Source organism: Bubalus bubalis, chromosome 12 (assembly GCF_019923935.1).
Source record: "Bubalus bubalis isolate 160015118507 breed Murrah chromosome 12, NDDB_SH_1, whole genome shotgun sequence".
In the NCBI taxonomy this organism is placed as follows: domain Eukaryota; kingdom Metazoa; phylum Chordata; class Mammalia; order Artiodactyla; family Bovidae; genus Bubalus; species Bubalus bubalis.
The window spans coordinates 96,232,795-96,247,265 of record NC_059168.1 but is presented as its reverse complement, the minus strand read 5'-3'; the positions used below and the strand labels follow the sequence as shown (position 1 = coordinate 96,247,265).

General features: G+C 40.1%; 1 protein-coding gene across 5 annotated transcripts in view; it reads right to left on the bottom strand.

Annotated features, from left to right (window-relative positions):
- Positions 1-14,471, bottom strand: part of PBX3 (PBX homeobox 3) — a 234,396-nt gene that overhangs the window by 2,908 nt on the left and 217,017 nt on the right. For 3 of the 5 annotated variants that reach the window (XM_025261681.2, XM_025261683.3, XM_025261682.2), the window contains exons 6-8: positions 3,818-3,983; positions 2,271-2,383; positions 1,392-1,481 (exon numbers count right to left, since the gene is read on the bottom strand). In XM_025261681.2, the coding sequence (XP_025117466.1) occupies positions 1,392-1,481; positions 2,271-2,383; positions 3,818-3,983 (369 nt within the window). Of the gene's footprint in view, positions 1-1,391; positions 1,482-2,270; positions 2,384-2,409; positions 3,491-3,817; positions 3,984-14,471 lie in introns of those variants that run through there. The other 2 variants (XM_025261684.2, XM_025261686.3) reach the window with 2 other exon arrangements.

Below are 14,471 nucleotides of genomic sequence, written 5' to 3'. Positions count from 1 at the left end.
GCCTCAACTGTGTAGGTTGGATGCTGACAAGCACGTGTGTGTGTGTGTGTGTACGCAAAGAAATCCTCTTTTCTATCTCAAAGGTAAGCTGCTCTCACCCCTCAGGTATGAAAATCTACTTAGAAAAAGTAAAACTCTCACGCAGACACAAGTCTAAAGATATTCCATCTGAAGTAAACATCATTCCTCTTTTATCCAAATTTATAAACAACAAATGTACAATATTTTTACCCAGCGTGGCAGCTGGAGGAGAGGTTGTCAGCAAGCATTCTTTTTTTCAAAATAAATTAATCCTTACTCTGGTGGTTTGAGATTATGCACTGTATTATACAACAGCGCCTTATCAAGCCTCATCAGCGAAGATGGAATTCATGTCTGTAAAATGCTGCAGGCAATCACAGTTTCATATTTTATCATGTTGATAAGGATATCGCACATTCTCTGAAGCATTTCAAAACACTTAAATGAAAAAGGAGAAATGCAACTAAAAGGCTTTTTATATGGTTTGTTGTGGGTTATTATGAGTTATTTATAAACCTAAAAAGAAAGATTTGACATTTCCAATGTAAAAGATTTGAGTATTTAATGGTCCTTTTTTCCTTTTACAATTGAACATCCTCAATCACTTTTAAAATCATTAATATTTACTCTCAGAGCAAGCTAGGCCCTAAGAGGGGAGAGTTTTATCTGTTTTCTTTCTGACTCTGTGTGTTGGGCAGCTCATTTCCTCCCTAGTCTGAAACCCTAGATTCTGTCTCTACCCTGGGGACCCAGTCTCCCCCTCTCCCACCCCCATCGACTGCCTTTCAGGTGCTCTGTTTGCTATTTTCAATCCATGTCAGGGTGGGAGGGAAAAGTAAAGTTTTGGTTAATTGGTTACAAAAGTTTAAATTATTCCCTCCATACCTGATAACTGAGAGGCCATTAAAAAGGCTGAGCATGTTCCTGAGGACACTGACAATGTAGCAAGTTGCTCTTAAGAACAGGAGTCTTTGTTTAGCTTGGTGTGTCAATATGTTTGGGGCCCTCATCCCCTTCACCTGAGCTGTGTTTGGGAATTTTTCCTACTGCTCGAGTCTAAAATAAATGACCTGTTTTCACCATCTCCCGGGAACACAGCACGGCCGGTAGAAGATGGCACCTTAGTGGGCTAATGCTTAAGTCTCTATTGATGACAGAAGGCCAGCCACCCTGGGCCTCTGCAAGGACTTCTAATGGTATGAAGGTAACATCAGTGTTTAGGTTCATAAAAGTACAGTAAAGCTGTTGCCTTCCCCCACTTGCCAGAAAGATGAGAAGCCAAGTCAAATGGCCATTAATTTATTTATTAGTCACTATTTACCTGACACTGTTCCTACAGCTCTTCAAATCTTGCTCCCCAGAGTACTCACATTTAAATTATGTGGACTGTACAGTGAATTTCCTCCAAGGCCATCACTGTAGCCTCCCGTCTGATTGATAACATGACGGAGGGTATCCACCTAGAAGTCAGACAAAACAAAATTCATCATCCCCAAACTATTAAAACATCATCACTTACAAAAGGAAACTATTTGAATTATGTGTGCCACGAGGGTTTAGCATCTTGAATGAGAGACAAATTTATCAATCAAATGTGACTGGCAGAATTTCAACAATTCCTTGCATATTTAAACTCATACATCTGTTTTTCATGCCAGCTAAACAATAACAGCTTCATGGCAATGCAAACTTTTCATGTACACCAACCAAATGTGCGTGGCTGTGGGTGAAAACTACTTATAAATATATATACTGGCTCTCTCTCTCTCTCACACACACACACACACACACACCCCGAAATATGCATAACAACAAGTAGTTGCTTTCCATTAAGAGGATTAGAAAAACAGCTGAACCTGGAATATACTTTAAGAACTCAGGTTTCTGTATTCTGACTTTAAAAAAAATACAGAAATGAAACAGAGTAATATGTTTTAGAACCATACACACACTGGCACACACAATTTTTCTGTTCTATTTTGTTACAGAAGTTAGATGCACCCAACCCCTCTCCATGAGCTCAAGCCAGAGCCGAATGCATTCACAAAGTGTATCAAGTTTGAATCATCCAAAGTCACTGTTCACTTGACTTCTCATTCAATTAAACGGTGGGGCAGATGGGTCACATCTGGAAGCACCCAGCACAGGCTCTGCACAATGTGCAGACCACTTCTGTGGGGCGAGAGGAAGGAGTTTTGAGCCCAAACCCTACCCTGCTAGAAAGGCCCCAGCTGGGGCATTTCTCCTACCTGTGATTGCACATTGGCTCCGACTTGGGACCCTTGGTAAGAATCCCCATTCAGACTCTGCATGTTCATGAACATGTCCCCAGAATTTGGGAGGTTAAAAGAACCAGAAGAACCTGGAAAGGAAAGAGTTAAGTAGCTGAATAACAGAGAGCTACACACATAATCCTCAAAGACCCAGAGGCAGGGAAAGGAGAAGAGGTAAAGAAGGGAAAGGTTGTGTACAACATAAAGCATTTCTAGATCTAAGAGGATGGAGAATAACTGCAAGGAGTGAATTTTGCATCTAGAAAAGTCTTAGTGATGGGGAAACCCAACTATGAAACAAAGGAAGAATCAAAACAGAGAAACACCCAGCAGCTGGCTTGGAACTATCCCCTTGTTTTCATTTATCTCCAGGACTTGTCATTAAGCGAGCTCTTCACCATCATTAGCTGTCATGGTGGACAATTACCCAGAGAAGAAACATTTTTCTGAAGCTTTAAAAAAAAAAATTCCTCCAGACTTTTTATTATTTATTTTTATTTTAAAAAGGTATTTATTATTTACTTGGCCATGCCAAGCAGCATGTGGGATCTTAGTTCCCCAACCAGGGATTGACCCATGCCCCTTGGAGTGGAAGGGCAGAGTCTTAACCACTAGCCCTCCAGAAAGTCCCTGAAGCTCTTTCTTAGCCATCCACTCTGCCTAACTTTCATCAGTTTCCACGTTCCATTAAAAAGAACGTGGGGGTGGGTGGGGTGGGATGGAGGGAAAAAGAAGACATCAAAACAAACAAAAAACCCTCCCTTTCTGAATTTTTAAAGATTATATTTAAATTATCTCCTTAGAAAAGCCCCTTGAATTGCTTCTCAAGCCCATCTGTTTGGGCTAGCTGCACATCTTTCGTTGCTACTCAAGTTCCCTGTAATTTTAATGTTTCCAATTCCATCAAACATGCCACAAAAAATTTGGCCAAAATGTATTGTATAAGGAGCCAAGATACTGCATCCATGTACTAACTACCATATCTCTCACAGCTAACCACGTCCTGATCAGCTAACCACGTGCTGAGCCTACCAAGTCAGCACAGGTGCTGAGGAGATAGAAGGACCGCAGACTCGAGTCAGCAGCCACATCAGGGAGAAAGCACTGTGGTACTAACCCCAGCATTCCAGCCTCATTACTCACAGCAACAGGTCAATCTTCCACTTCTGCTATTTCAGTCGTTCTTTGACAGACCACTACGGATTTTAAAATGGCACATGGAACAATATAGTTAAAATAATCATTAGGGATAGCACTGGGCCTCACTGCTGAATTAAAAACCACTTCTAAGTGTGAAAGTTCCAGGTTCTCCTGGTAGTGAGTGGCACTCACTGTGAACAGTGGGTTTACAGGCCCTCTGGTCAACCACTCATTCACTGATTCGAGGAAGAAGCCTGCATTTTAATAGAAATCTTTATGAGTCCACTGTATCCTCAGTATGGTTCTTATGTCCTGGCCCATGAGGTGGGGCTGTGTGGCCTCAGGCTTCCTGAGCCGAGGAGGGAGTGAGCACCCATACGCACCAGAATTCGGCGTGGTGGGCGAGTTGGTCTGGTTGTTCTGCACGGCTGCGGCCACTGCGTGCGCGGCTGTCACGGCTGTCTTTGCAGCATAGAGGTTGGCTTCTTCCTGAAACTTGCCAATATTCTTCTTGTACCTGATTCGTTTGTTGCCAAACCAGTTGGATACCTATAAATCACAGGGACGTGAGTAAGGGGAAGCAAGGGTCAAAGGAGGAAACAAACAAAAATCAAATTTCCGATACTAACTGTAGGACCCCTGGGGGAGACCTTGGGAGACACTTGATTCTAGCCTGTGATCACATTTCGGGGATAAAGAATGGTGCTGAGGCTCACTCACTCTTTTGGCAAACCTCTCAACACTCTTGGAATAAGACCATTTCTTGGAGTTACTAAAATGGCTGGAAGTGTTGTTCATCACAAATATTCAGTTGGTGTATACCAATTCATATATAAATGATTAGTCCTCCCCCCGTCCCCAAAGGAGCTGAAAAATGAAAGGAAACGTTTGTTAAGTTAGGTAAATAATAAGAAACACTTGTGAAAGAATGACTTGTTCTTTTGGGGTCTGGAACAATTTTGGCAGCTGTACAGTAGAATCATGTTTGGTCTGCTGAAGAGAGTAACATCAATTAATAATGGATGAAAAACCCCTTTGTCTCCTGCCTTAGAAGATACTGTACGTCTGCCAAGATGGCTGCTCAAGTTCTGCCAGTTAACATGTGAGAAGGTCACAACGTGAAAACTCAAGCAATTCAATAAGGTCAAATGCAAATACAGAATCAGCAGCTGATTTCATCAGGTGGAATATACTTATTTCTCTTGCAAACTACTTATGATGTCAACCAGCACAAATGGAAGAGATTTCTTAGGAGGATCTTGGCAACAGGCAGATTTCATCACACTTCACTGACAACAAAACTTCAGCCCAAGATGCACTGCTTATAGTTACACTGAGTGTTCAGGCACCTGGGAGCTGAGCTATATAAAGAAGAAGCTAAAACCCACACAGCAATGTATGAATAGGTACCCACTTTGCTATGTAAAAGGCTCTGACCTCTCTCTTGTTAAAGTAACAGTTTAAAAATACTTTTTTAATAATTTCTTAATCATCTTTCAAAAGAGCATGCTGCAGTGGTATCAGGCAGAGTGGGTCACAGTTTCATCCTGAATAGCTATTTAGGGACCCTGAGAAAAGGATAAGGAGTGAGTGATATGAGCCCTCCAACCCAATTTATACCAGTGGGCATGCTGGTTGACCATCTCTGCCAAGCCTTTAATTGCTTTGGAAATAGACCTCTCATTCTTCAAACCATGGTGCTCATCCTTCCAGGGAAAGCTGGAGCCCTGGCAAGGGAGCCACACGAGGAAGACAATGTTGGCCTGCTGCTGCCCGCACGCAGTCCTATCCTGGGGGGTCACTGTGCGCACATATGTGCGTGCACACACGCCAGCACATTCGCTGAAGACCTGCGCAGTTACCATGAGTGCAGGTTCATACAGAAACAAGCCAAAACTCGTCAGGAAGCAAATATGCTGCAGATCAGGCCTTCCTAGCCATTTCTGTTCCACTGTCGTGTCCCTCACCAGCAAGGAAGGATTATGTGTCCCTTCTTTTCTTCAAACAGTGGTGGTAATAGTAATTATTTAACATAACAAGCATCTCCTTTGCACCAAGCATTACACATAGCCTTTTGCACACATTTTCTCAAGTAGCATCTTAACAATCTCAAGGGCTAGGTGGTTGATTGTCATCACACAGGCCTCACACCTGTTCCAAATCTAATGACCTTCTCTCTCTCAACTTGTTTTACCACTCAGCAGCATCTGACACTTGTAATTATCACCTGTGACATTATGCTTCTGCTTCTCCTTCCCTGATACACTATGGTGTGTGTGTGTGTGTGTGTGCGCGCACATACACACTTTCTCCAAGACTCAAGCTCTTAGCTCTCTTCTTTCTCCTTAAGCAATCTTATCTCTATTAACAATTTCAACTATGGTCTCTGTGAACCAGACTTCCACCTCTATCCCTAACTTCTATGAAGAATTTCAGTTCATGATTTTTAAGACATTTTCTTATAAATGTTCTGCCACAACCTGCAGCTCAACAGATCTCAGTTGGAACTTGGGTGTTCATTAAACCTGCACCTCCTTCTCTATTTTCTATTTGTGTCATGGCATCTCCACCACCAGTGACGTGGTACTCACTTCGAATCTGACTCCACTGTAGGCAGCTCCAATGGATACACAGTTCTTTACTCAGAACTAAGATCTGGTTCCCTTCCAATTCCACGTACGGGCCTTAGTCCCAGTATCTAGGCTGTCACAATATTAGGCTCTCAAACAGACCTGAGGGACCCAACTTCACTCTGCCTTCTTTCAGCCCCGTATGCTTGGGGCAGGTGCTTGGCACAATAGTGTAGGGCATGCTACTGGGTGGCAGAGTTAGGTAGGTAGGTACACAGGTGATGAGGCGGAACAGGAGCTGTGGAAAGGGCAGAGGTCAGGGAAGACAAATAGGCAGAATTTGGCCACTGACTCACAGTGGAGGCCAGGGGAGAGGGAGACGGCCGATGTGATGCTAACCTGGGGCCCAGGCCTCCAGGAGGATGGACGCAGATGCTCTGGGAGGGATTTTTGCACCAGGAGAAGGCGGCCTCAGTGATTATGAGATTCATTCCCATACCAGAATTATGTCTCTAAAAATAAAGGTTCTGAATTAAGATTGAAAACAACTCTGGTGGTATTTGTTCTGGTTATGCTTGTTAAAGCAAGTTCTCATAGCCCTTACATTCACAAGCCTACCCTACCTTTCACAAGCACGTCCTCAGCTCAGAAGGCAGACCTAGAGAGCTGCCATACAAAAACTCCCTTCAATATACAACATCACTCTAGCTTGTCTGATTAAGACTGTCAGGCCTTTGAAAGAGTTAAATATTGAATATATAGTGGAAAGGGAGATATTCCTGGCTGAGAGGGAATTTGGCATTTCTTAAGCATAATTAATGAAAATTCCCCAACTCTGAATTTAGCAACAAAGGCCCATTTTAGAATTCTCTTCTTCTAAACAATTCTCTGTTGGATTCCACACTTTGTAGTTAATATTACCTTGACAATCAGAGAAGCTATAATACATTAATGAAACCTAGCCAGGAAAATCAGATTACAGCTTTATTAACAGTTTCATAATTGAGGAATCTCCATACCATTGAAGGTCTCATCTCCAGATATGTAAGAATCCTGTGTTTATGCATACCCCTGGACCAATCAAACAACAGTCATCACTAATAAAGGTTTATTTAATTCTCATAGTAAAATTTTAATATCACCAGCAGCCTGGGGAAGCTTTAGCAAGTGGATTTGCTTGACATCAGATCGTTTCTATTCTGCTAGTCCCAATACTTCTTAATCTTTAATATCATGGCAATTAAAATTAATGGCCACTCATCCGAAGCTACTGTGGGCAGTGTTTCCTTGACATCAATTGTTTGATGGGATTACCTAGAGGTTAAACTAACAAGCAAGGTTTAATGGGAAGCAATGAAAGAAGCAGTGATCATACGTTATGTTTAACCTGCATAACCACATCTAAATGAATATCTAAAAATGTTAAACTATTTCTCAAATTAAAATATGCACGTCACATTCTGATATCACAGATTTGGGTATTGCAGCTATCAGCTATTAAGACCACACTGCTGCAACTGGGATCAGTGTAATTAATGTAGAAATCAACACCTAAATTCAGGAGTTTTTTTTTTCACCTTTTAAAGACACCTAAATTCAGGAGTTCTTTTTCACCTTTTAAAAACAGATGGATACAATTAGTTGCAAAAGTCAGCAGTAGGAAGCACCAAAAGCTACAGAGCACATGCAGGCCCCTCCTACATGGGGCTCACAGTGGAGTCAGGCTGTACACACGTGCTCGAAGGAGAGCAGAGCTTACTCTGTCTTTGACCAATGGTCTGTACATTGGTCCCAGAATAGAAACACGGGCAGGAAACTGGTGGAGAGAAAAGGAATATTTTGTCCCGTGCTTCTCTTTTGAGCCACATATCAAGGATTCATGACTCGGGACTGTGCAGAAGGTAAAGGGCTGGGCAAAATTTTAAGATCAATTAAATATGAGAATAAAAACACAAGTACTCTCCTCCTCCTACTGATGTTCATCACTACCAGCTCCCAGGCTGAATGCCTTTGGCAATCAGGGGAATGAGTAGTGAGCATTTTTCAGAGTGTTTATTTTCTGGAGCCCTTCTGCAAGGCCAACAAGTGACTGGAAAAGCTTCTGTTCCCTCTCATTTACTATAGCCATGCATTCCCCAGACTCTATTCACCTGGACTGCCAACTGCCTTTAAAAAGTAAAATGTTTTCCTTTTTAAAAAATGTTTTATCTAAGTATAGTTGGTTTAGTGTTAATTTCTGCTGAATAGCAAAGTGATTCAGTTATACAGTTGTGTGTGTACTAAGTTGCTTCAGTCATGTCCGACTCTGTGACCCATGGACTGTAGCCCACCAGGCTCCTCTGTCCATGGGAGTCTCCAGGCAAGAATACTGGAGTGGGTTGCTGTGCCCTCCTCCAGGGGATCTTCCTGACTGAGGGATCGAATTGGAGTCTCTTATGTCCAGCTGCACTGGCAGGCGGGTTCTTTACCACTGGCGCCACCTGGGAAGCCACATATATATTTGTTCATGTTCATTTCTATGATGGTTTAACACAGAATACTGAATATACTTCCCTGTACTATACAGCAGGACCTTGTTGTTTATATATACTAGTTTGCATCTTCTAATCCCAAACTCTCAATCCTTCTTTCCCCAATCCTTCCTCCCCCTTGACAACCACAAGTCTGTTCTCTTCATCTCTGAGCATGTTTCTGTTTCTTAGATATGTTCATTTGTGTCATATTTTAGACTCCACATATAAGTGATATCATATGGTATTTGTCTTTGACTTACTTCGCTTAGTATGATTATCTCTAGACCCATCCATGTTCCTGCATATGGCATTATTTCATTCTTTCTTATAGCTGAGTAATATTTCAATCTGTGCACCACCACACACACCACATCTTCTTTATCCATTCATCTGTTGATGGACATCTAGTTTGTTTCCATGTCTTAGTGATTGTAAATAGTGAGGCCATAAACCTAAGGGTGCATGTATCTTTTTGAATTACAGCTGTGTCTGGGTACATGCCTAGAAAAGGGATTGCTAGGTCATATGGTAACTCTATTTTTAGTTTTTTGAGGAACCTCAATACTGTTTTCCATAGTGGCTACACCAATTTACATTCCCACCAATGGTGTAAGAGGATTCTCTTTTTTCCACACCTTCTCCAACATCTGTTATTTATAAGCTTTTTAATCATGGTCATTCTGAGCAGTGTGAGGTGGTACCTCTTTATAGTTTTGATTGGCATGTCTCTAATAATGAGAAACGATGAGCCTCCTTTCATGTGCCTATTGGCCATCTGTATGTCTTCTTTGGAGAAATGTCTGTTTAGGTCTTTTGCCCATTTTTTTTATTGGGTTGTTTTTTTTTTGGTTATGAGTTGTATGAGCTGTTTGTATATTTTGGAAATTAAGGCTTTGTTGGTCATATCATACACTAAAAAGGAAACATTAGAAACGGACTGTAAACAAACAATCCCTTTTAAATCACATCAAAAAATATTTAGGAGTAAACCTGACAAAGGAGGTAAAAGATTTATATGCTAAGAACCACAAACATTAATAAAATAAACTGAGGATGACTCAAAGATGGAAAGATATTCCATGCTCTCAGATTGGAAGAATTAATATTGTTAAAATGGCCAAACTACCCAAACAATCTATAGATTTAATGTGATTCCTATCAAATTACCCATGACATTTTTCACAGAACTAGAACAAATAATTTGAAAATTTACATGGTACGATAAAAGGCATAGAATTGCCAAAGCAAATCACAGAAAAAAGAACAAAGCAGGAGGCATACCCCTCTCAGACTTCAGATAATACTACAAAGCTACGGTAATCAAAACAGCATGGTACTGGCACAAAAACAGACATATGGATCAATGAAACAGAACAGAAAGCCCAGAAATAAACCCACACACCTATGGACAATTAATCTTTGACCAAGGACGCAAGAACACATAACGGGGAGAAGACAGTCTCTTCAGCAAGTGTTGTTGGGAAAGTTGGACAGCCACATGTAAATCAGTGAAATCAGAACACATCCTTACATCAGATACAAAAAGAGACTCAAATGACTTGAAAATTTAAATATAAGACATGATACCCTCAGACTCCTAAAAGAGAACATAAGAAAAGCATTCTCTGACATAAATTGTACCAATGTTTTCCTAGGTTAGTCTCCTAGGGCAATAAAAAGAAAAGCAAAAAATAAACAAATGGGATTTAATCAAACTTATAAGCTTTTGTACAGCAAAGGAAACCATAAATGAAAAGATAACCTACGAACTGGAAAAAATTAAAATGTTTTTAAATGTGGAATCTAAAAAAGACAAACTCAAAGAAACAGTAGAGTGGAAGTTACCAGGGATTGAGTATAGCTAATAATACTGTATCACATACTTGAATGCTGCTAAGAGAGTATATCTTAAGTGTTCTCACCAGGAAAAACAAATGGTAACTATGTCATGGGATGGAGGTGGTGTAGCTAACACTGTGCAGTAATTATTTTGCAATTTTTAAATGTATTGTATCAATCTGCTGCACACTTTGAACAGTGTTATGTTTCAGTTATACCTCAATAAAGCTGGGGAGAAAAGTAAAAATGCTTTCCAAATACAGTAACTAAATTCAACTTTTGTATCACTTTTTAACTTTTTTTCAAAAATATACCCAGTGCCTTCTACTCACTTAGAATCTTTAAAGATTTAAGATTAATCTTGAATGGTAATTCTAAGATTCACTTAGAATCTTTAACTCTGAGGTAGATACATCAGATGTGGGCAGTATCACATGTTGAATAAATACTTGGGACTTGGTCTGGTTTCAAATCCACACTGTTATTTACTATGAGTGGCCCTGGACAGATTATTTTAGTATTCCTCTCATATACAATGAGAACAATAATAAGAAGTGTAATATATTTCTCAGAGAAATGTTAGGTACATTAATGGTTTGGGCCCATAGTGATTACCTAATACTATTAATTATCACTGTCACCCATGTTTTATCAATGAAGAATCAAGAGATGCAGACTATACACAAATGGCCCTAAATCATATAGTGAAGCATGACAAATCCAGATTTCAACCCCATAACTCCCCATCAGTTTCCCCCCTTTTTCACAATTAACTGTGGTGTATTGATTGAATATGTGTTACAGTCAGTGCTGTACTAGGTGCCACGGGGAGACAAAAAAATAAACAGGAACTTCTACTTGCCTAGAACTTACAATCTGGTCATAAAAACAATGCTGCATATTCAAATAATTAACAAAAATTGCATGATGGTGATGATAACACACTAAACTACAGAGAACAGACTCTAAATGCACAAGGAATCTGGAGGAAGATAAGCCCCAGCAGGTCTGGGAAATCAAAGGAGAATTCAAAGGTAAGGTGAAATTTGAACTGGACTTCAGCTTCAATTCAATTCAATAGTATTTCTACTGAGACTCCATATTTCAGAGGTACAAACCTCTAGAAGCCCTGTTCAAACAAAGAAGCCAAAAATATAAGCTGCCTCCATCTACCTGGACCTCTCCAAGATCCCAGAGACTTTTTCTACTTTCTGACTTGACTCCCCTTTCCCTTAATTTCTTAACATCTCTTTTATAATGAAAGGGGAAGGAGACACCATTCTAAAGGAAAAGAGGAAAGGGAAATCAAGGAGTGTTTCTGCAAGGAGTGTTTCTGGAAGAAGTGAGGTCTAACAAGTGAGGAATACTTTCATTGTGGAGAACAAGGGAGCCGAGAGAGAGGGAGAAGCCATGGGTACCAGGGTGAAGCACCTGACGGACCAGCAGCCTCTGGCTAAGAAACAGGAGAGGAGAGAGTGCTCCAGACCAGGGAAAGCCTGAAGAGGATCTCTGCTGGTGCTCTCATCACCCACACCACCCCAGGGCTCACTAAGTGGAAGGGAGACTGAGATTGCAGGAAACAGTTCCTGTGAGACCACCTGTAGCCAGGTGAGGCAGCCTTTTGTCTAGGCGCCTATCCCATATTAGTAGTCTGCACACCTTTTCTTGGAATACTGCCTAAAAAAAGGGTGAAAAATCAGGTACTTGCTCATACATTTTTTTTCTCCTTTGTACATTTTTTAAGTTGGCATCTACAATTTTTCATTATGAGCTTACAGTTATAAACAATGTTATTTTAGTATGCCATAAATGTTGACATTTTAAAATAAAACTGTAACACTGTTCTTTAAAATGCATCCAACCAAATATAAATAGCAAATTGATACCCACCATCCATTTTAAAAACATATAAACTTGTTTTTCTTTAATAGTCAAAATTTTTGTGTTCTCTTTTGTTTTTGGAACTGTATTTCCATTTCATTTCCCTCCCATATTATACTAATGCAATATACTTTTATGTTTTACAAGTAATATATGGAAATTGAAAATTTTAAACTCTTTTTTATTTCCTGTAATTATAAGGCTCTTAACATGTTCTGGATTAAGCTATCAGTACACTGAATCTAAAATTAATCAAAGCAATACAAATACTTATTTTGATAAATAATACTTACTTTGACCATCAAAAGTAAGGTTTTATCACACGTTCATTTATTTTTTTAATAGCTGAAAAAAAAACACTTTATTGTTAAAAATTCTATCTTTATCAGCATTGAAACTCCCCCTTACGAAGTCAGAGTTCTTCAGAGGGGAACATTGGTTAAATTCTGATTCACTAACTTATTTGTAAACCACTGAATACTTTGAACACATTTTTCAATTCAGAATCAACACATGTATTAAGCAGAAGGGTGCTGGATTATATGAGACTGACACGCTACCTACTGTGCTAACGGGGCACCTTAGGGTGCTGGATTATAAAGTGCTGACTGAAGGAGGTTTGGTTATCACCAATATTTCACACAACCCTTTGCTGAGCACCAGAAAGGGTCTCACACTTTGGGGCAATGAGTGGGAGTACCTATTTCATAAAGTGGGAAAAGAACAGGTGGAAAGGGGAAGAGGAAAAAGGACAACCACATGAACTTCCACCCTGGTAGCTTTCTGAGGCAGGTGGGTTTTAGGAAGGAGTATGTATATATACTGGAGAAGGCAATGGCACCCACCTCCAGTACTCTTGCCTGGAAAATCCCATGGACAGAGGAGCCTGGTGGGCTACAGTCCATGGGGTCACTAAGAGTCAGACACAACTGAGCAACTTCACTTTCACTTTTCACTTTCATGCTTTGGAGAAGGAAAGGGCAATCCACTCCAGTGTTCTTGCCTGGAGAGTCCCAGGGACGGAGGAGCCTGGTGAGCTGCCGTCTATGGAGTCACACAGAGTCAGACACAACTGAAGCAACTTAGCAGCAGCAGCAGCATGTATATATACATTTATATATACATACATATACACACACATATATATACACACACACAAAGGAAAGCTGACCAGTGAAACCCTTTTAAAACCATGCATGCCCTTGTACCCTCTGGAAAACTTTCACCTACTCTGTGAAGCATGTGCACCCGCATTTAAGACTGCTGCCTCAAGTGAGCAGGCACACTCTGTTTGCATTAACTTCTTTTATTTATTTATCTTACTTAGTCAGTTTATTTTTCAGCTGCACGGTGCAGTATGCGAGATCCTAGTTCCTCAACCAGGGAGAGAACCCATATTCCCAACAGTGGAAGCCTGGAGTCCCAACCACAGGACCACCAGGAAAGCCCCACGGATGCATTAATTTCTCTGTGTGAGGACATGTGGAAGTCCCTTGGACAGGATGCATCCAGGGAAGACCTTGAGCTGTAAAAACAAGGCTCACTCAGGCAGTCACTTAGATGTGTCACAGTGACCTTTCAGAGCTCAACAAAGAACAAATTTGTTAGCATCAGGAAATCAAAAACATTTAAAGAAATAAACTGAGAGCAGTAGACACATTTTACTTATTATTTAGCATAGCCTTTCTGTAAAGTAAGCCAGCAAATATGGATAGACATATGCTTGGATTCAGCATTACTTAGAATTTATCTTGAGTAAATATTTAGAGATACTTATGAAAGAGATTTGTTACAGTCTTACTTAAAATAGTAAAAAGAGAGGAGATATTAATTTATAGCACATCTGTATAATGGAATATGATCACTGATTAAACATGTTGAAGATAAATATTTATTGACATGGGGTTACTATTCACAATGTATTGTAAAGAGGAGGAAAGGGCTTTTTCTTCCTTCTCATAGACAATAAGAATTTGAGGTGGGGTAAAAATACACATAGACATACATAGGTGTGTACATGCAAACATACACATACATGTATGCATACAAAAAGCACTAGGACACGCATCTTTTACCGTTTGGAATGGGTTTACAAGTAAATTCTAATTTTGTGTTTTTCTATGTGTTTTCAAATATCCAAATTGATTTCAGATGAGTAATTTCTGGGGTTGTTTTTTTTTTTTTCCATTAGAAAAAAAGACTTTCAAAAAATATGCACTTTTCAATGAAAACTG